The sequence below is a fragment of the Physeter macrocephalus genome, chromosome 11, assembly GCF_002837175.3.
Source record: "Physeter macrocephalus isolate SW-GA chromosome 11, ASM283717v5, whole genome shotgun sequence".
Classification (NCBI taxonomy): Eukaryota; Metazoa; Chordata; class Mammalia; order Artiodactyla; family Physeteridae; genus Physeter; species Physeter macrocephalus.
The window spans coordinates 2,979,325-3,003,233 of record NC_041224.1 but is presented as its reverse complement, the minus strand read 5'-3'; the positions used below and the strand labels follow the sequence as shown (position 1 = coordinate 3,003,233).

The 23,909-nt window shown below is 35.9% G+C and overlaps 1 protein-coding gene across 6 annotated transcripts in view; it reads left to right on the top strand.

Annotated features, from left to right (window-relative positions):
• IBTK (inhibitor of Bruton tyrosine kinase) overlaps positions 1-23,909 on the top strand; it is a 90,046-nt gene that overhangs the window by 36,232 nt on the left and 29,905 nt on the right. For all 6 annotated transcript variants that reach the window (XM_007108929.4, XM_007108928.4, XM_007108927.4 and 3 more), the window contains 5 exons: positions 7,507-7,608; positions 9,532-9,649; positions 12,640-12,700; positions 19,088-19,209; positions 20,823-20,935. In XM_007108929.4, the coding sequence (XP_007108991.2) occupies positions 7,507-7,608; positions 9,532-9,649; positions 12,640-12,700; positions 19,088-19,209; positions 20,823-20,935 (516 nt within the window). The remainder of the gene's footprint in view (positions 1-7,506; positions 7,609-9,531; positions 9,650-12,639; positions 12,701-19,087; positions 19,210-20,822; positions 20,936-23,909) is intronic.

Below are 23,909 nucleotides of genomic sequence, written 5' to 3'. Positions count from 1 at the left end.
TAATATTGGTTGAGATTAGATTTAACATTTCCATACCCAGCTACTTATATGATTAAGATGAGGACTTGACAGCAGGGAGTATAGTTTGGACAGTGTACAAAAGTTCTTTCCTGCCTGTTTTTCCCCTGTCCAAACATACCTGAAGTAAAATAAATAGACTAATAATTGAACCGAAATTTATAGACAGTTCATTTGTATACTTTGTCAGGCAACACACCCATGTTTTATTTACCAGGTGTCTTTAGTCATAGAGTGGTATGCTTCTGTTTTCTGTTGTATATCGATACCACATTTTCTTTTTCCATCTGTTGATGGACATTTAGGCTGTTTCTATATTTTAACTATTGTGAATAATGCTGCAGTGAACTTGGAAATGCAGGTATGTTTTCAAGATCCTGATTTCAGTTCATTTGGCTAAATACTCAGAAGTGGGATTGCTGTATCATATGGTAGCTGTATTTTTAATTTTTTGAGGAACCTCCATACTGTTCTCCATAGTGGCTGCACCAATTTACATTCCCAACAGTGCACAAGGGTTCCCTTTTCTCCCCATCTTCATCAATACCTGTTATCTTGGGTTTTTTTGATAATAGCCTTCCTAACAGGTATAAGGTGACACCTCACTGTGGTTTTGATTTTCATTTCCCTGATAAATAATGACATTGAGCACCTTCTCATTTACCTGTTGGCCATTTGTATGTCTTATTTGGACAAATGTCTATTAAGGTCTTTTGCCCATTAAAAAATTTTTTTTTATGTTTCTTTTCCCCATTTTATATTCTTGACACCCTTGTCAAAGATTAATTGGCTGTATATATGAGGGTTTATTTCTGCACTCTGTAGTCTGTCTCATTGGTCTACATGTCTGTTTTTATGGCTGTACGTTACAGTGTTGATTTAGTGTAGCTTTGTAATAGGATTTGGAAGTCAGGAAATGTGATGCCTCCATCTTTGTTGTACATTTTCAATAGTGCTTGGGCTATTTACAGTCTTTTATGGTTCCGTATGAATTTTAGGATTACTTTTTCTACTTCTGTGAAAGATGCCATTGGAATTTTTATAGGATTTCATTGAATATGTAGATTGCTTTGGGTAGAATGGGCATTTTAACAATATCAATTCTTCCAGTCCATGAACATGGGGTATCTTTCCATTTATTCGTACCTTCTTTAATTTCTTGTCTCAGTGTTTCATAGTTTTTGGTGTGCAGATCTTTCACCTTCTTGGTTCAGTTTATTCCTGAGTCTTTTATTCTTTGTGATGCGATTGTGCATGGGATTGTTTCCTTAATTTCTCTTTCTGTTAGCTCATTGTTAGCATGTAGAAATGCAACAGGTTTTTGTGTATTGATTTTGTACCCTGCAACTTTATTCCTTCATTATTTTTAAGAGTATTTTGGTGACGTCTTCAGGGTTTTCTATGTATACTGTCATGTCATCTGCAAACAATGACAGTTTACTACTTCTTTTTCAATTTGGATTCCTTCTATTTCTTGTCTCATTGCTGTGGCTAGGACTTCCAATACTGTGTTGAATAAACGTGGCGAGGGTGTGCATCCTTGTCTTGTTCCTGATCTTAGGTGAATGCTTTTAGGTTTTTACTGATGAATATGATGTTAGCTTTAGGCTTGTCATATATGGCCTTTATTGTGTTGAGGTACATTCCTTATATACCTAATTTCTTGAGAATTTTTATTATGAATGTATGTTGAATTTTGTCATGTTCATTATCTGCAGCTATTGAGATGATCGTATGATTTTTAGCCTGTTCTGTTAACGTGGTGTATTGTTTATTGATTTGCACATGTTGAACTATCCTTGCATCACAGGTGTAAATCCCACTCAATCATGGTGTTTGATTCTTTTAATATGCTGTTTAATTTGGTTTACTGGTATTTTATTGAGGATATTTATATGCATGTTAATCAGGGATATTGTTCTGTAGTTTTCTTTTCTTGTAGTGAACTTGTCTGCCTTTGGTATCAGGATAATGCTGGCCTCATAAAATGAGTTTGGAAGTTTTCCTTCCTATTCAATTTTTGGGATGAGTTTAAGAAGGATTGAGGTTAATGTTTCTTTAAATATTTGGTAGAATTCACCTGTGAAGCTTTCTAGTTTTGGGCTTTACTTATTTTGGAGACTTCTGATTATTGATTCAATCTCCTTACTGTGTTATTGGTCTGTTCAGATTTTCTATTTCTTCATGATTCAGTTTTGGTATGTTTCTAGGAACTGATCCATTTCTTCTAGATTATCCAGTTCATTAGCATATAGTTCATAGTAGTCTCTTACGATCGTTTGTATTTCTGCGATATCACTGGTAATGTTTCCTCTTTCATTTACAATTATTTATTTATTTGAGTCTTCTTTTTTCTTAGTCTACTTAAGGGTGTGTTAATTTTGTTTATCTTTTCAAATAACCAACTCTTAGTTTAATTGGTCTGTTCTATTGTTTTACTAGTGCCTGGTTCATTGATTCCTGCTCTATGTATATTATTTCCTTTCTTCTAACTTTGGGCTCTGTTTTTTCTTTGTATAGTTCTTTGTTGTGTAAAAACCTTAAGGTTGTTCTTTTGCGATCTTTCTTTTTAAGGCATTTAAGGCATATGTGTTTCTTAGAACTTATTTTGTTTAATCCTATAAGTTTTGATACGTTGTGTTTCCCATTTTCCTTTGTCTCAAGGTATTTTTTTGCTTTCTCTTTGATTTCTTCTTTGACATACTGGTTGTTCAGGACTGTATTGTTTAATTTCCACATATTTGTGAATTTTCCCGTTTTCCTCCTGTTTTTCTGATGTTATACCATTGTGGTTGGTAGAGAAGATACTTGGTATGATTTCAGTCTTCTTAAATTGTTAAGACGTCTTTTGTGGCCTCACATATCGTCTATTTTGTAGAATGTTTTGTGTACACTTGAAGAATGTATATTTTGCTGTTGTTGGATGGAATGTTCTCTATATGTTTGTTAGGGCCATTTGTCGTGTATTGTTGGTCAGGTCTGCTGTTTCCTTATTGAATTTCTGTGTGGATTATCTATTCCTATTGAATATGGAGTATTGAAGTCCTCTATTGTTGTATTGGTGTCTATTTCTGCCTTCAGCTCTTTTACTGTTTCCTTTATATATTTAGGTGCTTCAACTGTATGTCTATAACAATTGTTGTATCTCATTGATGTATTGACCCCTTTATCATTATATACTGACCTCTTTGTCTCATGTGACTGTTTTTGACTTAAAGCCTATTTTGTGTGATACGAGTATGCCCACCCCCCGTTACCATTTGCATTGAGTATATGTTTTCATCCTGTCACTTTCAGCCTGTGTGTGTCCTTAAAGGTAAAATAATTTTCTTGCAGGCAGCATATAGTTGTACCTTGTTTTTTAATCTATTCAACTACTTTGCTTTTGATTGGAGAATTTAATCCATTTACATTTAAAATAATTATTGGTAGGTAAGGATGTACTTCTGGAATTTTGTCAGTTGTCTTCTGACTGTTTTGCAGTTCCTTTGTTCCCTTCTTCCTCTTGTGCTGTCTTCCTTTGTAATTTAATGACTTTTTGGTAGTGGTATGCTTTGGTTCCTTTCTCTTTACCTTTTGTGTTTCTACTGTAGGTTTTTGCTTTGTGGTTATCATGAGGCTTACATGTAATAATATTTTGTAATTATAACAGTCTGTTTTAAACTAACCACACTTTTTCTTTTTTTTAACATTGATGTTTTGTTGATTTACAATATTAGTTTCAGGTGTACAGCATAGTGGCTGAATATTTTTATTGATTGTACTCCATTTAAAGTTGTTACAAAATATTGTCTGTATCTCTGTGTGCTGTACACTATATATATCCTTGTTGCTTATTTATTTGATATGTAGTAGTTTCTAACTCTTAATCCCATAAACCTATCTTGCCCCCTCTCCCTTCCCTCTCCTCACTGGTGACAACTGCTTTTGTTCTCTATATCTGTGTGTCTGTTTTTGTTTTGTTATATACATCTGTGTTATTTTTTTTAGATTCCAGGATTCCACATATAATTAATAACATGGAGTCTTTATCTCTCTCTGACTTATTTCATTAAGCACAATACCCTCTAGGTCCATTGTTGCAAATGGCAGAATTTCATTCTTTTTTTATGGATGAGTAATATTCCACTGTGTGTGAGATACACACACACACACACACACACACACACACACACACACACACACACACACCCCACGTCTTTATCCATTTGTCTATTGATGGATACTGGGGTTGCTCCCTATCTTGGTTGTTATTCACAACTTAACTTTGATTCCATACAAATCCTCTTCACTTTTACTTTTCTCCCCCTCTGCATTATTTCTTCAAATATTCTTTATGTCTGTTCTTTTTCCTTCTGGAAGTCGCATAATTATTTATCTAGGCTGGATAGTGTTCCGTAGTTCTCTTATACTCAGTGTATTTTTATTCATTCTTGTTTTTCTTTCTGTTCCTCTGATTGGATAATCTCAATTGATGTATAGTTTCTGTCTTCATTGATAGTCTTAATTTCATGAGATATTATTCTTATACTTTCTTTTAGATTTTTAGACATGATTTTTTTAGTTCTTTGAACATAATCAAAATAATTGATTTAAAGTCTGTAATATGTAATGGCTCAGCAGCTTAGCATTCTCAGGGACAGATTCTCTTGGCTGCTTTTTTTCTGTATATAGACCATATATTTACACCTCTCTTTTCATCTTTTATAATTTTTTGTTGAGAACTGGACATATCTAAATAATATCATGTAGCAACTCTTTTTTTTTTTTTTGGCGGTACGCGGGCCTCTCCCGTTGTGGAGCACAGGCTCTGGATGCGCAGGCCCAGCAGCCATGGCTCACGGGCCCAGCCGCTCCGTGGCATGTGGGACCTTCCCGGACCGGGCCACGAACCCGTGTTCCCTGCATCAGCAGGCAGACTCTCAACCACTGTGCCAACAGGGAAGCCTGTGTAGCAACTCTTGAAATCAGATTTTCCTCCTTCCCCAAGGATTGTTGTGTTTGCTGTTTGTTTATTGGAACTAATTCTGTAAAATTGGTATTCTTTTTTTTTTTTTTTTTGTGGTACGCGGGCCTCTCACTGTTGTGGCCTCTCCCGTTGTGGAGCACAGGCTCCGGACGCGCAGGCTCAGCGGCCATGGCTCACGGGCCCAGCCGCTCCGCAGCATGTGGGATCTTCCCGGACCGGGGCACGAACCCGTGTTCCCTGCATCGGCAGGCGGATTCTCAACCACTGCGCCACCAGGGAAGCCCTAAAATTGGTATTCTTTGTCATATATGACCACTGAGGTCTCTGCTTGGTCAGCTTAGTGGTCAGCTACTAATTAGACAGCATTTTCCTTAAATGCCTAAACCAGTAAATCTCCCAGCCTGTGGCTAGGGCCTCTTTGTGTGTGTGGCGGCCTGGCTTCAATTCTTAGCCAGGCAGTTTACAACTGTGCCTTAGATTCATTTCCTGCTTTTGCATTCTCAGGGTCAGCCAGAAGTAGGAGTCTTGGGCCTTCTTAAGTTTTTTCTGGGCATGTGCCCAGCCCTCCATATATGTATGATCTTCTAGATTCACAGGAATATGTTAAAACTGTTCAAAACCCCTTATGGACACAGTCAGCTCAGACTGCCATAACAGAATAACAGAGACTGAAATTTATTATTCACAGTTCTGGAGGCTAGACGTCTCAGGTCAAGGTCCAGCAGGGTTGGTTTCTGGTGAGGATTCTCTTCCTGGCTTGTACATGGCTGCCTTCTTGTTATGTCCTTACTTGACCTTTCCTCAGTGCTTGTGTGTGAGTGTGAGTGGAGAAAGAGAGTGAGAGAATACACACACACAGACACACACACACACACACACACGAAGGGGATGAGTGGGGGGAGATGATAGATCTGTGATGTCTCTTCTTAGAAAGACACTAATCCTGTCAGATCAGGGCCCTACCTTATGACTGCATTTAACCTTAATTAGTTCCACACTGGAAATTATACCTTCAACATGTGAATTTTCAGGGGACATAAACATTCAGTCACGACAATATCTCTTTCCCTAGCTCTTCTTTTTAAGTTTTTTTAACCTGCTTCTTGTTTGCTTTATCCCTTATTTACTGTCTTGGGCAGCTTCAGTGTTAAGTAATTGCTTATTGTTTTGAATAAATGCCCTCTTCTGAGGCTGTTCACACTGGGCAACCTTTGAGTCAGGTCAGATAAACCCCTGCTAGCTGGGTTTCCAGGAAACTGCCAGACAGGTCAAATAATGACAGTTTCTTGATAATGTTGCTCCACCACTGTTCTGTCTCCTCCAGTGGATGTAGCTGCTCGTACCTGCCTGTGATTGCAGGATTGATGGTTTTCAAGACTACTGAGGAGGAGAGGCGAGGAGAGGAGGATCTAAGTAGGAGCAGCTAGTGTCCCAGAGCTTTACTACTGTTAAGATTCCGCCAATTTTTTTGAGTCATTGCTCCCTAGATTATTGCAAGCCTTTGGCTAATTTCTAGAATTCTGAAAAAGTTGATTTTTGATAATTTTTTCTAATATTCTCATTGCTTTTGTGGAGAAGAATTTTTGAAGTAGTTCTTAGTCTGCCATTTGCAATGACTTCACCTCTCCCTCATCTTTTAAAATGGTTTTTCTACCTTCATTTTTTTCTTTTTCTTTTTTTAAATGCATATAGTTCATCTTCATTTTGAGGGCTTTTTGCTTTTTATTTATTTATTTATTTTTGGCTGTGCCGGGTCTTAGCTGCAGCACGCGGGATCTTTTAGTTGTCAGCATGTGGACTTCTTAGTTGCGGCATGCAGACTTCTCATTTGCAGTGTGTGGACTCTTAGTTGTGGCGTGTGAACTCTTAGTTGTGGCATGCATGTGGGATCTAGTTCCCCCACTGGGGATTGAACCTGGGCCCCCTGCATTGGGAGCACAGAGTCTTACCCACCGGACCACCAGGAAAGTCCCTCATTTTTTTCTTTTTAAGCATTTTTTTTCTTCCTATGGTGGTGGTATTTTTTTTTTTCCTGTTTATATTACTATTCTGGCAGTGATTCTAGCATTGCTTAAGGTCATTAATAGTACACTGGATCCAGTTTATGTTAAATTAAGGAACTTCTGTAGTTTAAAAAAAAAGTACACTTAGGTGACCAATTTGTTTTAAATAAGAAAGCCTAAGAGCATTATTCACCTCTCCCTTCATCCTTCCCTGCTCCCTCTACCCCCCCCGTATGTATATATATGTTTTAACATATGTGTATCTATTTAACATATACCTGTATATTACCTTTAATGATGAGATTTGACTTTCCTCTCTATTAGTTTGAGAAATGTTTGTCCAACAGCAAATTTTGATGTTATTACTGTTTATCATACTTGCCATTTCAACATTTAGAAAATAATCATCATAATTCTCTCGTTTGTAGTGTCTTAATTACTTGAACTTTTTCCCCTTAGGTGTAATGTTTACAAAATAATAATAAAGAGTGATGCTTCTTTTTCTTTTTTTTTTAGAATCTCAAAATGTGGATTTTGTTTGTAGTGTTCTTGTGGTGGCTGATCAGCTTCTCATATCTCGATTGAAAGAGATTTGTGAAGTGGCATTAAGTGAAAAACGTGAGTTTTTGAATTAGAATCTTAGTGTGTTTTCAGGTTGATCCAGGTTTTACTGTATTTTATTGACTTTCTGATGCAGTTTATGGTAAAAAGCATGTTTTTGTATCATTAAAAATATCACGACATTGAAACTATTTCGTGTCATCATTTGTAAGCACATCCTTATTTTAGAGATGTTAATATGTGAAAACATGAACATCTTAGAATTGAAATACGTTAATTTTTTGGAAATGCCATAAAAGCTTGAATAATAAAGATGGCATGAAACTTATTTTGGAATCTGAAAGATGAGAGTTTGAAAGCAGAAATTTTTTACCCTTGCCCTGGTCTGTAAGTCTACATTTAGCTACCCTGCTATTTGCTGGAATTTTTATGTAACCATCCCATCCTGTTAATATATTTGATCAAAAACTTCTCTTTTCTCTCAAATTCTTATTTTTCTCTCTCTGTTCATTATTTCCATTAATTGCATGGCTGTCCTCCTAACACTCAACTTTGGAACCCAAAATTATTTTTTGTTATTTTGTTTTTACACCCAAATTGCAGCTGTCAAAATTGATTAATCTTAACTGTGTTGATCACATTTCCCCTACCTTTTTATGCTCATTGCCACTGTGCTAGTTGAGATCACTGTTATCCATCCCTTCTGTGTAGTGTCATTGTAGTCTTTTAAGTCCTGTTTCTCTTTTCTAACTTCTTCTTTAATCTTTCTGTAGGAAGGAGTTAATGTCTTCCCTTGTTCATATATTTTTAATCACTTACTCTGGGATAAAGGTTAAATTTCCTCACCCTGATATAAAAGTTTCTTGGCTTTCGAATCTTCTTTGTTCTCTTTCTTTGCCTCTTCAGGAATTGTGAAGGGATTTCCCGTCAAATTTTTCTAATTTGTACTTCTAATAGTTTGTCTTAGCTCTAGAGTCTTATTTACTCACTTTTCTTGAGCTCTGTGGAGTATCTTCTCCTTGAACAACTCTAAAGTTTTTGTGTGATCCATTTTTATTTCTGTGAAATGGGAGAATTTGGGTTTATCATTAGTTGAAACTTTAGGTTAGTCAAGAGTGAGGCAGCGATCATTATTGTCTGCATATTGTCTGCATATAATTTTTGACTGAGTTATAAGGGAGAAAGAACAAAGAAGTGGAGGAAGCCAGGTGTAGAAAATAGTTGTGTTCCTCTGTTGGCTGGGACTCAGAGTAAGTAAGAAAAAGAATGGAGGGGTTTGGGAAGCCAAAGTTACATGCTAGGTAAATAGAATATTCTGGGACAGTCTCTAGCAAAACACACTTCATATATAAAGTTAACAAGGATTGTAACAAAATCTAGTATGTTTTGTACAGTATGCCAGATTCTGCACTGGCATGAGCAATAATACGGTAAGATTTAAATGTACTTATTTTCTAAATATATAGTATTTGTATGTGTTTGTATATGTAAATATACCCACGTAAAGTCTGATAGATGACTCAACATAAATATATTTTGTAGAATGATTTCATCTGTTTCCTACTTCTAAGTATACTTTTTTAGTTTTATAGAAGAGAGAATGTTCTGTGCTATATAAATGAAAAGGAATGTTGTTTATCAGTGAAAGTTAAAAATATTCTGAAAAGGTTAGGTAGAAGATTGTCAATTTTTATATGTTTGCTTTTAGATGACACTGTAATGCACCTTCTGTATTTTCTTTTGCTTAAAATTTTACGTGTGTTTATACTTCCTCTGAACAAGTCACTTAAAATTACTTTGGCATATTGGGATGGAAAATGAGTTATATATTTGCCCTAGTATAACTTATTTTTGGCAAGACACTACTTTGAATTTTCCTTCTTCTAAATGTTCAAACCTGACAACTTGAGAAATAAGTATATTTCATTTGCTGTAGTAACAATGCCTTTCATCTCATTTCGCATATCTTTTCCTTTGTAGTTACCCTTAAGAATGCTGCTATGCTACTGGAATTCGCAGCAATGTATAATGCCGAACAGTTGAAACTATCTTGTTTACAGTTTATAGGACTGAATATGGCAGCTTTACTTGAAGCAAGGTAGGTTAGATATATACAGACTGTTGCAAAAGCACTTATTTATATATAATAACAAATATATTAGTAATTTAAAAGTGAATAATGATAAATCCCAGCTTTGTAGAAAAAGTGAAAATGTAAGGGGATTTAATCATTCCATCAGTATTTGGATGCTTAATATATGCCAGCCATTGCTAAGATACTACCGGGAACAAATAAAGACAATATCCTTGCCCTCAGTGGTGCTTACATGCTGGTTGGAAGGTTGTGGGACAGTATTATCACAAGTATATTTGTATATGTTTTCATATCTCTTTGCTTGTTTGGGCTAATTTGTAACTATGTAGTTTTTACCTTGGCTTTTGGAAACTATCTGTAATACTAATTAAGCCAGCACTTAATTACTTCACATATATGCACGCATACAGTTTGTTACTGGTTGATTTCTGTTTTCTCTTTGTATTTATTCTCTTTTAAGATATTTCCTATACTACATATTGATTCTTTGGTCAAACTTAGGCTGCAGCAGATGGCCTGAAAAAATTTAGTTGGTCTAGTTTATGGCAAGCTGATATGTGTGTTGAAGCTTTCATGGTAATGAAATTTTTCTTAAGAAAAATGACACATTTTATGTGAAAAAAATCAGCTAAATATATGTATCCTGTTTTATAAGCTAATATTTCATGCTATATTGATGTTTACCTGGATGGAAAGAATTTGATAAATGCTAATGATTTAGGAGTCACAGACATTTTAGAATTAGAGGAGTCTTGGGAAATTTAATCCCATTGTTTTCAACTATTTTAGCAGTGGCATTTTTTTAATGAAATAAATTTACAGATTTATTTTTTAGCATAAGGTCACAATTTTATTACATTTACTCACTATAAAGTCAGTGATGAGAAAAGTAAGTCTTTTAGGTCAGCACGGGAATTTCAGATTAGATTTCTTGGTGTCAGTTGAATTTTTAAAGTCGGTGTCTAGTGTAATGCTGTATTTTGTTTTAATTGTAATAATAGCTAACACTGCCATAATAATAGTTATTAATAGTAATAACTAATAATAGTACTATAATAATAGTTACATAGTAATAGTATAATGATAATTAATGGTATGTGCCAGGCGGCATTCTAAAAGTGTTGTATGGATTCACTTAATTTTCATGAAAACCTTACTAAGTAGATTCTGTTTATATCCTCATATGAGGATGAGAAAACCTGTGAAACTTTTTTTGGCAAATAATCAAGAAAACCTTGATCCATATAATTAATTATAAATGATAACAGTTTTTTGATAACTCACCTTTCAAAGTCAGGATGATGCTTAATGAAACTAATTCCAAAACATGTTTGAAATAAAAGTTTTCTACCATTTTTAAAAGGTGAATCACTAACAGATTCTTAATAATTGCCATTTAGGGTTCAATTTAGAGAAAATTCTTTTGGCTATTTAATGCTTTGTTATTTTGTGAAAAATGCTTTTCAAATGCAAATTAATATTATGGGATATTATAGACAATGTCATTTCAAAATGCCTCTGGTATTTCATTGTCAGAACCTGGCAGAGGTTTCAGAATACATTTATTTTTTTTTGCTGACATTACCTTAGTCATTCTAATCATAGCAATTTTTTCCCCTTGCATTGCCACATTAACTCATTTAATTTGTCAGAAAAGAATCAACCACAGTGTGAAACAAGCCAAATCTATCTAAAATATGATATTGGAGGATGATGTGTCACATTACTATTGTTCCATTATTATGTTGTGACAAGTTTGTCAGCTGAACTATTAAGGCTTGCACATGTGCTGCGGTGAATAATTTTACATGAGTAGACATTATAACTTGCATTAAAGGAAAGATTTATGTAAATTAACCATTCCTAGTCAAATATGTGTTTGCCAGAAGTGTAAATAAATACACACAGAGATGTTAAGAAAACGGAGCTGCATCAAAACTGACGTAGCATCACAAGTTAATTGTCTTCAAAATGTTAAAAAACTACTAGTATGGTACAGATTTGAATGTGGTTGCTTTATATTAGTTTTAAAAATAGTTTGAAGTACATTTTAGAATGTAAACTTTGATTTAAATTTTGCTGATGCCTCGAAGTACCTCTTTGGAACCTGAGAGTTCCTTAAAATCTCCTTTGAATGCAATTGAACTAGTCCAAATGTCGTTTTATTTTTTTAATTTTTAAATTTATTTTTATTTTGGGCTGCATGCGGGCTTTCTCTAATTGCGGCGAGCAGGGGCTACTCCTTGTTGCAGTGCGTGGGCTTCTCATTGCAGTGGCTTTTTGTTGCGGAGCACGGGCTCTAGGCGTGTGGGCTTCAGTAGTTGTGGCTCGCGGGCTCAGAAGTTGCAGCACATGGGCTCTAGACTGTGCGGGTTTCAGTAGTTGTGGCTTGCGGGCTCTAGAGCGCAGGCTCAGTAGTTGTGGCTCATGGGCTTAGTTGCTCCGTGGCATGTGGGATCTTCCCAGATCAGGGATCGAACCTGTGTCCCCTGCATTGGCAGGCGGATTCTTAACCACTGCGCCACCAGGGAAGTCCCCAAATGTCATTTTACACATGAAGATATTAAGGACTAGAGAGGGAAAGTGAGTTGCTCAAGGTCATGTAGGTAATTGGGAGCAGTGATAATTCTAGATAGAATGCAGGTACCTGATAGTTAGTCCATTGTTCTGTCAATATAATACTACTACTATAGTAAAGATTATATTTGTGGAAAATGAAAGTTGAATACTTGCTATTATGATAGAAAATATTTTTCTATCACTTATTTATAAGAGTTGCTTGAGTTTTATTCAGTGTGTTTGTCTAATATGTTTGCTGTTTATGTGAAATATATAACTACACATATTTCCAAAAAGAATTTGTTGCAGCTGGTGTATTAATGCTTTAAAAAAATATTCCTTATTCAACAATATAAAATGTCTCTGCATATTTGAAAGTCTTGACAGGTATTAAACTTGAGTGTTAAGATAGAATTTTATATCTTATTATTTAGGTCTCTTGATGTTTTAAGTGACGGTGTTTTGAAGGATCTTTCTGTGTTTTACCGAAAAATGGTAAGGTTTATGTTTTTGTCAATTACAATATCAACTAAAGCAGTATATTTGGTCAGACTTCTCAATGGAACAATTTCCTAATGAATTCTGATTCATTAGGATCTTTTAAAAATGTGGACATAAGATTTCTTTACAAGCTCTACAGGTAAACATAATAAAAATTGAAGATATTTAATGATAAAATTAATGTCTATTTAAATTTCTTTATAAATGAAAGTTATTGAATGCTTTGGGGTCTTTTGTTATTTACTTACTAAAGATCAGGACAGTGTAAAAATATGGATTTTAATGATTTTATTATTTTAATTGAGGTAACATTGATTTATAACACTATGTAAGTTTCATGTGTACATTATCATATTTCTACTTCTGTATACCCTACAGCTTGCTCCCCACCAAAAATTTAACTTCCATCTGTCAGCATATAGTTGATCCCCTTTATCTATTTCACTTCCCCCCTCCTCTTCTCCCTCTGGTAACTACTACTCTATTCTCTGTATCCACATGTTTGCGTTTTTTTGTTTGTTTGTTTAGTTCATTTGTTTTTGTTTGTTTATTAGTGTTTTATGTTCCATCTATGAGTGAAATCATACAGTATTTGTCTTTCTCCATCTGACTTATTTCACTTAGCATAATATCCTCATGGTCCATCTATGTTGTTGCAAATGGCAAGGTTTCATCTTTTTTCATTGCTGAGTAGTATTCCATTGTATGTATGTGTGTGTGTGTGTGTGTGTGTGTGTGTATTTATATATACATACACGTATACTACATTTTCTTTATCCATTCATCCCTTGATGGGCACTTAGGTTGTTTCCATATATTGGCTATTGCAAATAATGCCACAGTGAACATAGGGGAGCATATATCTTTTCGAATAAGTGTTTTTGTATTCTTTGGATGAATACCCAGAAATGGGATAGCTGGGTATCTTATGGTAGTGTATTCTTAATTTTTTTAGGAATCTCCATACTGTCTTCTGTAGTGACTGCACCAATTTACAGTCTCACCAACAGCGTATTGAGGGTTCTCTTTTCTCCACATCCTTGCCAACACATGGTATTTCTTGTCATTTTGACCCTAGCCATTCTGACAGGTGTACAGTGATATCTCAGTGTGGTTTTGATTTGCATTTCCCTGATAATTAGTGATGCTGAACATCTTTTCATCTGTCTGTTTGCCATCTATATGTCTTCTTTGAAAAAATATGTATTCAACCCCTCTGTCCATTTTTTAATCAGGTAATTTTGTTGTTGTTGTTGAGTTGTATGAGTTATTTTAGGGTATATGATTTACAAATATCTCCTCCTATTTGGTAGGTTGTCTTTTTGTTTTATTGATGGTTTCCTTTGCTGTGCAGAAGCTTTTTAGTGTGGTGTAATCCCATTTATTTTTGCTTTTGTTTTCCTTGACTGAGGAGGCATATTTTAAAAGATACTGTGCTATGACTGATATCAAAGAGCATACCACCTGTGTTTTCTTTCAGGAGTTTTATGGTTTCAGGTCTTACACTCAAGCCTTTAATCTACTTTGACTTAATTTTTGTGTATATTGTGAGATAATGGTCTAATTTAATTTTTTGGCATGTGGCTGTCCAGTTTTCCCAGCACTATTTATTGAAGAGACTGTCCTTTCTCCATTGTGTATTCTTTGCTCCTTTGTTGTAAATTAATTGTCCATGTATGCAAGTGTTTATTTCTGGGCTTTCAATTCTGTTTAGAGATCTTTGCATCTGTTTTTCTGCCAATACCATGCCGTTTTGACTACAATGGCTTTGTAATATAGTTTGAAATCAGGAAATATGATACCTCCAGCTTTGTTCTTTTTCTCAGCATTGCTTTGACTATTCAGGGTCTTTTGTGGTTCCATATAAATTTTAGAATTTTTTGTTCTATTTCTGTGAAAAATGTTCCTGGGATTTTGATAGGGATTGTATTTAATTAGATTGCTTTAGGTAATATGGACATTTTGATAATGTTAATTCTTCTAATCCTTGAGCCTGGCATATCTTTCCATTTATTTGTGTCAGATTTTTGGTAGAATCTTTAGGGTTTTCTGTGTATATAAAAATCATGCCATCTGCAGATAGTGACAGTTTGACTTCTTCTTTTCCAATTTGGATGTCTTTATTTATTTTTTCTTGCCTAATTGCTCTGGCTAGCACTTCCAATACTGTGTTGAATAAGAGTGGTGAGATTGAGTATCCTTGTCTTATTCCTGATCTTAGAGGGATAGCTTTTACTACTTCACCATTGAGTATGTTAGCTGTGGGTTTGTCACATATCATCCCTTCTACACCATTCCGTTGAGAGTTTTTATCATAAATGGGTGTTGAATGTTGTCAAATGTTTTTTCTGCATCTATTGAGATGATCGCATGACTTTTGTTCATTTTGTGAATGTGTTGTATCATGTTGATCGATTTGAGGATGTTGAACCATCCTTACATCCTTGGTATAAATCCCACTTGATCATGTTGTATGATCCTTTTGATGTAGTGTTTAATTCGTTTTGCTAATATGTTGTTGAGGATTTTTGCAACTGCAGCCATAAGAGATATTGGCCTGTGATTTTCTTTCTTTGTGTTGTCTTTGTCGTGTTTTGGTATCAGGGTGATATTGGCCTTGTAAAATGAGTTAGGAAGCATTCCCTCCTTTTCAGTTTTTTGGAATAGTTTTAGTATAGATATTAAATCTTCTTTGAATATTGGTAGAATTCACCTGTGAAGCAATCTGGTCCTGGACCTATGTTTTTTGGGAGCTTTTTGATTACCGTTTCAATCTCTGTACTAGTGATTGGTCTATTCAGATTTTCTATTCATGATTCAGCCCTGGAAGGTTGTATGATTCTAAGAATTTGTCCATTTCTTCTAGGTTGTCCAATTTTTGTATTCTCTTATAATCCTTTATATTTCTGTAGTATCTATTTTTTTTTCTCTTTCATTTTTTATTTATCAGGGCTTCTCTTTTTTTTTCCTAGTGAATCTAGCTAATGGTTTGTCAGTTTTGTTTATCTTTTCAAAGAACTGACTCTTAGTTTCATTCATCTTTTCTTCTGTCTTCTCTGATCTTTATATTTCCTTCTTTCTACTGACTTCGGGCTTTGTTTGTTCTTCTTTTTCTAGTACCTTTAGGTGTAAGTTTTTCTTGTTTCTTGAGGTAAGCCTTTATCACTACAAACTCTTAATACTGCTTTTGCTGTTTCCCATAGATTTTGATATTTGTATTTTCATTTCCATTTGTCTTTAGGTAATTTTTTGTTTCTCCTTTGATTTCTTCAGTGACCCAATTGTTGTTCTGTAGCATATTGTTCATCTTTACATATCTGTCATTTTTCCAGTGTTCTTGTTCTTGATTTCTAGTTTCTTATACCATTGTGATTGGAAAAGATGTTTGATAGAATTTCAGTCTTCTTAAATCTATATTGAGACTTCTTTTGTGTCCCGATTTATGGCCTATCCTTGAGAAAGTTCCATGAGCATTTGAGAAGAATGTGTGTTTTGCTGCATTGTTCTGTTTAAATCTGTTAAATATATCTGATCTAACATTTCAGTTAAGGCCACTGTTTCCTTGTTGACTTTCTGTCTGGATGATCTATCTGTTGATGTAAGTGGGGTGTTAAATGTCTCCTACAATTATTTTGTTTCTGCCAGTTCCCTTGCTTTGGGTATGTTAGTAATCGTGTATATTTTGGTGCTCTTATGTTAAGTACATATACATTAGTCACTTTTATGTCTTCTTGATGAGTTGTCCTCTTTATACGCTGACCATTTTTTGTCTCTTGTTACCTTTTTGGCTTGAAGTCTATTTTGTCTAGTATAAGGATGGCTACACTTGCTTTCTTTTGGCAGCCATTTGCTTGGAGTATCATCTTCCATCTCTTCACATTTAGCCTGTGTTTGTCTTCAGAGCTGAGGTGCGTTTCCTGGAGGCAGCATTTGGTTGAGTCTTGTGTTTTAATGCATCCAGCCACTCTGTGTCTTTTGATTGATGAATTCAGTCCATTTACATTCAGGGGGATTAGTGATAGATGAGGATGTAATCCTGAAATTTTGTGTTTTGTTTTTTGGTTGCTTGATATCTCTATTGTTTCTTTTTCCTTGTGTTTCTGTGTGTTATTTTGGTTTGGAGGTTTTCTGTGGTATTTTTCTTAGTTTCTTCTTTTATTATGTTTCATGTCTCTGCTCTGTAACATAAAGTTTTGTGTGCCCTGAGCTTTGTATAAAACGTCTCACAGATAAAATAGTCTTTTTTCTGCTGATAGTATGTTATCTTCATTTACCTGTATGAGTTTTTTTCATCCCCTTTTATGTTTTTGTTTTGTCACATTATCCCTTTTGATGTTGTGAGTTTGCTTCCAAACAGAAATAGCTTACAGTTATTTTTCTGCTTTCTTTTTTTCTCCCTTTAACCTTTATGCTCTCTTAGAGTTGCAATATTCTGGTTGTTTTATCATCTTGCTCAAAGTTTTGTGTCCCTTTGTCTTTTTTGTTTCTGTTAGAAGTGCTGCTTTCAGCATGTCTTGTTAGGAAGGTGTTGTGTTGATGAACTCCCTCAGCTTCTGTTTGAGAAAGTCTTTATCTCTCCTTCATATTTGAACGATGTCTTTGCTGGATAGAGTATTCTTGGCTGACGGTTTTTACCTTTTCGTATTCTGAGATTGTCATTTCACTCCCTCCTGGCTTGTTGGGTTTCTGCTGAGACATCTGCTGCTAGCCTAGTGGAGGTTCCTTTGTAGGCCACCAGCCTTTTTTTTTTCCTTTCTGGCCACGCCACGTGGCTTGCAGGATCTTAGTTCCCCAACCAGGAATCAAACCTGGGCCCTGGCAGTGAAAGCACTGAGTCCTAACCACTGGGCCACCAGGGAATTCCCAGCTACCATCCGTTTTCTTGGCTGCCTTTAAAAATCTTTGTCATTGACTTTTGACAATTTTAATATTTATTACGTGTCTTGGAGAAGGTCGTTTTGCATTGAGGTAATTGGGTGTTCTTTTAATTTCATGGACTTGTGTATCCAGTTCCTTTTCCAGCTTTGGGATGTTCTCAGATATTGTTTCTTTAAATAAAATCTCTTCTGCCTTCTCCCTCTCTTCTCCTTCTGGGTTACTCATTACCCTAATATTTTCCTTCCTAAATGAGTTGGATAGGTCTTGTGAAATTTCCTCACTTTTTAAATATTCTGTTTCTCTTCTTCTACTTGTATCATTTCAAGATTTCTACCTTTGAGCTTGCTAATTCTCTCTTCCATATGATCTGCTCTATTTCCATTTCTTTCTAGTTCATTCTTCATCTCATTTATTGAGTTCTTCAACTCCAGCGTTTGTTTGGTTCTTTTTTAGAGTTTCAGTTTCTTTGGTAAAGTATTTCTTCTGTTCATTAATTTTATTCCTGAGCTCATTAAACCACCTTTCTGACTTCTTATAGCTTATTGAGTTCCTTCATGACAGCTATTTTGAATTCTCTATCAGTTAGATTGAAATATTCTGTGACTTAGTTTAGTTTCTGGAGAACTGTTATTTTCTTTTTGTGGCTGAGTGTTATTGTGGTTGTATATGGTACTTGAATTAAATTGTTCCTCTGCAGGTGCATTTGAAGTTAATGACAGGTTAGAAGTTAGAGTCCTTTCTTTTGCTTTCCAGTAGGTGGCACTATAACACAGGTTTGTTTTCTTTTACCTGAGCTGGCTCTGATAATATTTGCTAGTTGGCACTGTCCAGCCTCCACTGGCTCTGTAAGAGGTGTGCTTCTGTGCCTTCATTATTGCTTCTTGTGCCTCCCAGGTCCTTACTGCCTTTCTTCTGCCAGAGCTACTGTCATCATCGGAATGTTGGGCTCTTCCCAAGTTTGTGGGATTCCTTGAGTAACAGTCTTTGCGTGGGGGGAGGAGGATCATGGGGGTGTTGGGAGCCAGGGTTGCACAGGTGCCTGTACTGTGTCTGATATTGTATAAGGTTTGTGGGCTTCCGCCACTGTTGATGGTGGGGGATGGCGGCTGGGTTCCAGGGCCCACTTCCACTGCTACCAAGCTACCTGTGGTTGTGAGCACCCCTCCATTCAGGATGCCAGAGTTGTAAGTGCACCACCTCACATGCTGGTACTGGGTTCCCTGAAGCTGTGGGCTCAGCTACCATGCTTAGAGGCCCAGGATTGCAGGCACAGACTCTCCACTCTTTCATCTGTTCTGCCTCTTTCCTGTATGTGTTCCAGCCTACCCACCTTTAGATGTACAAATGTGTAGAATTCTCTGGTGTCCTAGTGTGTTGGGCAGAGGCAACTTTGTTGAGCTCTGGATGTTTTACTGGTTGTAGATTGAAGGGGAGACAGAAAGGCAGCTGATGTCTTTCCTCTACAAATTTTATATTTAAAAAGTGACATCTTTTTTTCTATAGATTCCAGCAATGGATAGAAGAGTCATTACACCTTATCAAGATGGACCAGATATTAGCTATTTGGATGTAGAAGATGGAGATATCTTTTTGAAAGAAGAAATAAATATGGAACAAAATTATTCGTAAGCTTTGTTTTTTTTTTTTTTCTTCCTTTTCTCCTTCCCCCATCCCGAATCTTGGACACTGTTGACATTTTTATATTAATATGGAAAGAAAATTTGAGAAACCTAACATAAAAAATAGGTATTTATGTTCATTTTTAGCCTTGATATAATAAGAAGTAAATGCATAATTAATATTTGAAGATATAACAAAGTTAAGTATAAACACAAAAGGAATGTAGCCTTCTGGTTAAATATGTTGGGTTGAATAAGTGCAATTATCTTAACTACCTTTCCAAACCCTGCTGAGATTATAGTAAAGAAATAAAAAAGGCATATTGCACTAGAGCAGAGAGAACAGGAAAGGAGTAAATGGCAGTCAGGAGATGTTAACAGTTTTGGAAGTTGGAAAGTGGTTGCCGGGCAGTAATAACTAAGAACAGAAAAAACTAAAATAGAATTCTGGAACGGCTTAAGAATTACAGGTACTAGGTTTATGGAGACCAGTGTAAGTGGTTGGATTTGGAAAAGAGCATTTTTTTTTTTGAGAATTTTTCAAAGAGCATTGATGTATTCCTGAACCACGTCACTGACTGCCCCTCGTCCATCTTGGCAGAAGACGAGAGATTTGCCTTCTGGAGAGGGTGAGCCAAGGGGAGTTCATCAGCCATTCTTCTAGATCCCTCTCTATAGAGAACCCTACTCGTTTAAGAGATACGACCCACAGTGACTGGCATTTGGGAGTCCTTCAATAAAATATCCCAGGTTCTACACAGTCTCCCTGTTGACCATTTAATAAGTCCTGCTTAGAATTTCCAGTCTGCATTTTAGGCTAATTTATCAGCTGGTTATAGAATTACTTTCCTTCTGTTTGGTAAACGACCTGTTAAAATAAAATCTACGGATGTTCAAGTCATTTATTACATATATGTGTGAGTGTATATATATGTATGAGTATAATTGTAGCTCACTGAAAAGCTGCTCTTAGTTCCAGAAATTCTTTTTAACCTCTTTTCTAGAGTTTGGTGGTAGCCACGGGACTACTTGAGGTTTATAAATATCTGACTTGGATGTATGACATGTTATTACATTAAAAATTATAATAAAATGATTAACATTGACATAAATACATTATCCTTCACAAAGTAATAGTATTCACAGCTGACCTGTGTTGCTATGGATGAATTATGTAGTGAGAGCTATGGTTTTTAGGTGAAATAAGACTGTTGTAGTCCTCATAGATACTGTTATTTTCTCTTTCCTGATTAATAATAATTCAAGGAATTAAGCAGCCCCTGAAATACTTTAAAAATTATCACCAAATATTTCTAGTTCCAGATCATAGATTATAATAGCTTGTGTGTGAACATGTATAGTATTTTACTTTTCAAAGTGTTTCCTTATATACCATCTTGTTTCTAACTTTCACAGAAATGCTAAGGTTAGAACAAGTGATAGTATCACACTGAAGTTTGGTGGAATTGAATAACTTGCTCTGGGCCACTTAGATAAATGGGACTAGAACATATGTATTCGTTTGTGTTTTCTGTTTGACCAAAATGCATAGTTCTTCTCCTGTTTCATCTGTAACTTAATTTTTTAAAAATGACTTTTAATGTTTGCTTTTTTCCTAGGGAAAGTGTGTTCAAGAAGACGAAAACGAAAGCAAAAAAGAAGCCACGTAAGCGGTCGGATAGTTCTGGAGGTTATAACCTTTCAGATATTATTCAGAGCCCACCATCTACAGGTTAGTGGAAGATATTTTAGGGTACGTTTTCTGATCTAATCTTTCATGTCTCTGTTCCTTGTCTAATTCATTTAACATGTATTAAATACTATTATATGCCATCTGCTGGGGCTACAGAAATAGAAAATAGTCCTTGTCTTAGGGAGGCCACAGAAAATGATAATGTATTGTGATAAGTACTCTGACTGACATTTGCTCTGTGAGCACAGAAGGGGCACCGAAGCTAGTCTGAGAAGATCAGGGCACATCTCTTAGAGGAAAGTGATACCTGAGCTGGATCTTGAAGAGTGAAGAGAATTTAGCCAAGAAAAGGTGGCAGAGTGACATGCTAAGAGAATGGGGCAGTATGTTTCAAGCCTAGAGGCAGTAGAAAGACTGCAAGTTTGTTGTGCATAGCTCAGCCATAACGGGTAGGTGCAGATAGGAGATAGGTTGGAGAGGGTCAGATTTTGGAGGATGTTATATGCCAAACTAAGGAATTTGGACTTTAATCTGAAGGCTGCAGGTAGCTAAGTGATGGATTTTTTAAGGCAGGGTGTGACTGGATAAGGTTTATGTTTTTAGAAAGACCACTCTGTCTAGTGGCATAGAGGGTTAGAGGTGGGCAAAACATTGCAGAGATACTATTAACATGTGCATTCAGTTCATATATATCAGTGCTTCAAGTGAGATGCCACGTGGGATTCCATTCATGCGTGTTAAGGAGGTTATAATCCAGTAGTAAAATACAACATGTTTTATTTATATCTAGGCATTATGTGAGCCCGTTTGAAAGTAAAGTTTTATAGTTTTTCTAAAATTTTTTTCCCAGTTTTTAATTTTGAAAATCTTTAAGTTACTAAAAAGGTGAAAGAAAAATACCACGAACACCTGTATACCCATTATCCAGATCTGTTGTTAACCTCTTACCACATTTGCTTTTTCTTGCAGGCTTTGTCTTGCATGCTCTGTTCCCTCATCCTCCAAACATTCTACACACACACTTTTTTTTTTTAACCTGATCCATTTGGAACTAAGCTGTAGACATGACATTTCCCCCCCAAGGTTAATATGAATCTCCTAAGTATAAGGGAGATACAACCCTTATTCTATACAACCACAATACCGTTATCACATTGAAAGACAGTTAACATAAATTAATATTATCTAGTGCTGTAGTCTATGCCCTCGTTTCCCTAATTGTCCAAACATGTTTTTATAGCCTTTTCTGTTTTAACATTAAGAAAAAAATCTAATGTCGTATCAGGCTTGACATTGCCTTTGCTTATTAATGTCTTTTTGGTCTCGTAAGTAGAACAGCACCGCCACACCTTTCTGTTTTGTTTTGTTTTGTTTTCAGAAATTGAGGCCAGTGGTATTGTAGACTATCCCACATTCTGGATTCATCTGATTAGATCCAGATTAAATGACCTAAATTTTAACAGTTTCTTTAGATAAAAATTTGAAGTGTAACCAAAAAAGAATGACAGCACAGCATGGCTTTCAGAAATAGTTGGTGTGTCTATAGCTGTAAGACAAGCTGGTGCAGTTTCTATCAGCAGTGTTTTCACAGTCAATCAGCCTTATACAGGCAACTTTGAAAAGTACAAATGAGGTATTTGACATGTTTGATAAATAAATAACGTGAAGAATAGTCGTTTTAGATAACACACGAGATATTAAAAAAGAAAGCTAATATACCTAAATTGATTGATGAAGTACTGAAGATAGGTCTATAGGTCTTTCTCATTTGCTGCATATCCTGATTCCTATTTTAGGACCTTTTTAAAGTTTAAATTCTGTGATTTTGCATCCTCTGTGTTACATGAATTACCCGTAGTCCTTAGAAGGAGGCATAGGTGGATTGATGGCAGGATGAATAAATGGATAGACAGTCGTGGAGCTAGTGATTTTCCAAATACCTAAAAGATTTATGGAAAAAGCAGATATTTGGTTTGTTTTAAAGGATGTTACTGATAGCACATGTGTTAAGAGTCTTAGCATTTCGGAGCTGGAAGAGACCTTAGTAATGAATTAATTTACACCCCTTCCTTTACACTTGAGGAAACAAGCTCAGAAAACTTGGAAGTGATTTCAGGTCGTAGCAGCCAGAGGTAGAATTTATTTTCTTGATTCCTGTTCGGTATTCTTCCAGCTATACTACTTCTGTGGCCAAAGCAAAAAAATGATTGAAAGGTTAAATTTAACTGGGGGCCAAAGTAACCTATTCTGGGAGAAAATCTGAGTATGAAGCTAATTTCATCAAGGACAGTTGTGTGAAGGCTTAACGTTTGCTTGTGTTGATCCTCAGAGTTAGAAGTCATTCTGTGAACATTTTTTTTATCAAAAATAATTGTTGGCCACTTTAATCGTCTTCTTTCTTTATTAGATTTGTTTCTAATTGACTTTTGGGAGCATCCCAGTATTAAATATACTCTCATATAAAAATTTGCTATTCTTAAAAATATTTAAAACATTGTGGGGGAGAAAAGTTTGAATGTTATTTCCAAATTGTATTTTAGCAATAACAACAAAAAAGGCACATATCTTGTCAGGGTGATTTACTTTTTTTTTTTTTTTTTTTAATTTATTTATTTTTGGCTGCATTGGGCCTTCGTTGCTGCGCGCAGGCTTTCTCTAGTTGTGGTGAGTGGGGGCTACTTTCGTTGAAGTGCGCTGGCTTCTCATTGCGGTGGTTTCTCATGTTGTGGAGCACGGGCTCTAGGTACCTGGGCTTCAGTAGTTGTGGCTTGCGGGCTCTAGAGTGCAGGCTCAGTAGTTGTGGCACACGGGCTTAGTTGCTCCGCAGCGTGTGGGATCTTCCCAGACCAGGGATTGAACTCGTGTCTCTTGCATTGGCAGGTGGATTCTTAACCACTGCGCCACCAGGGAAGCCCAGGGTGATTTACTTTTAAAGAGAACAACACTTGGGCTTCCCTGGTGGCGCAGTGGTTGAGAGTCCACCTGCCGATGCAGGGGACACGGGTTCGTGCCC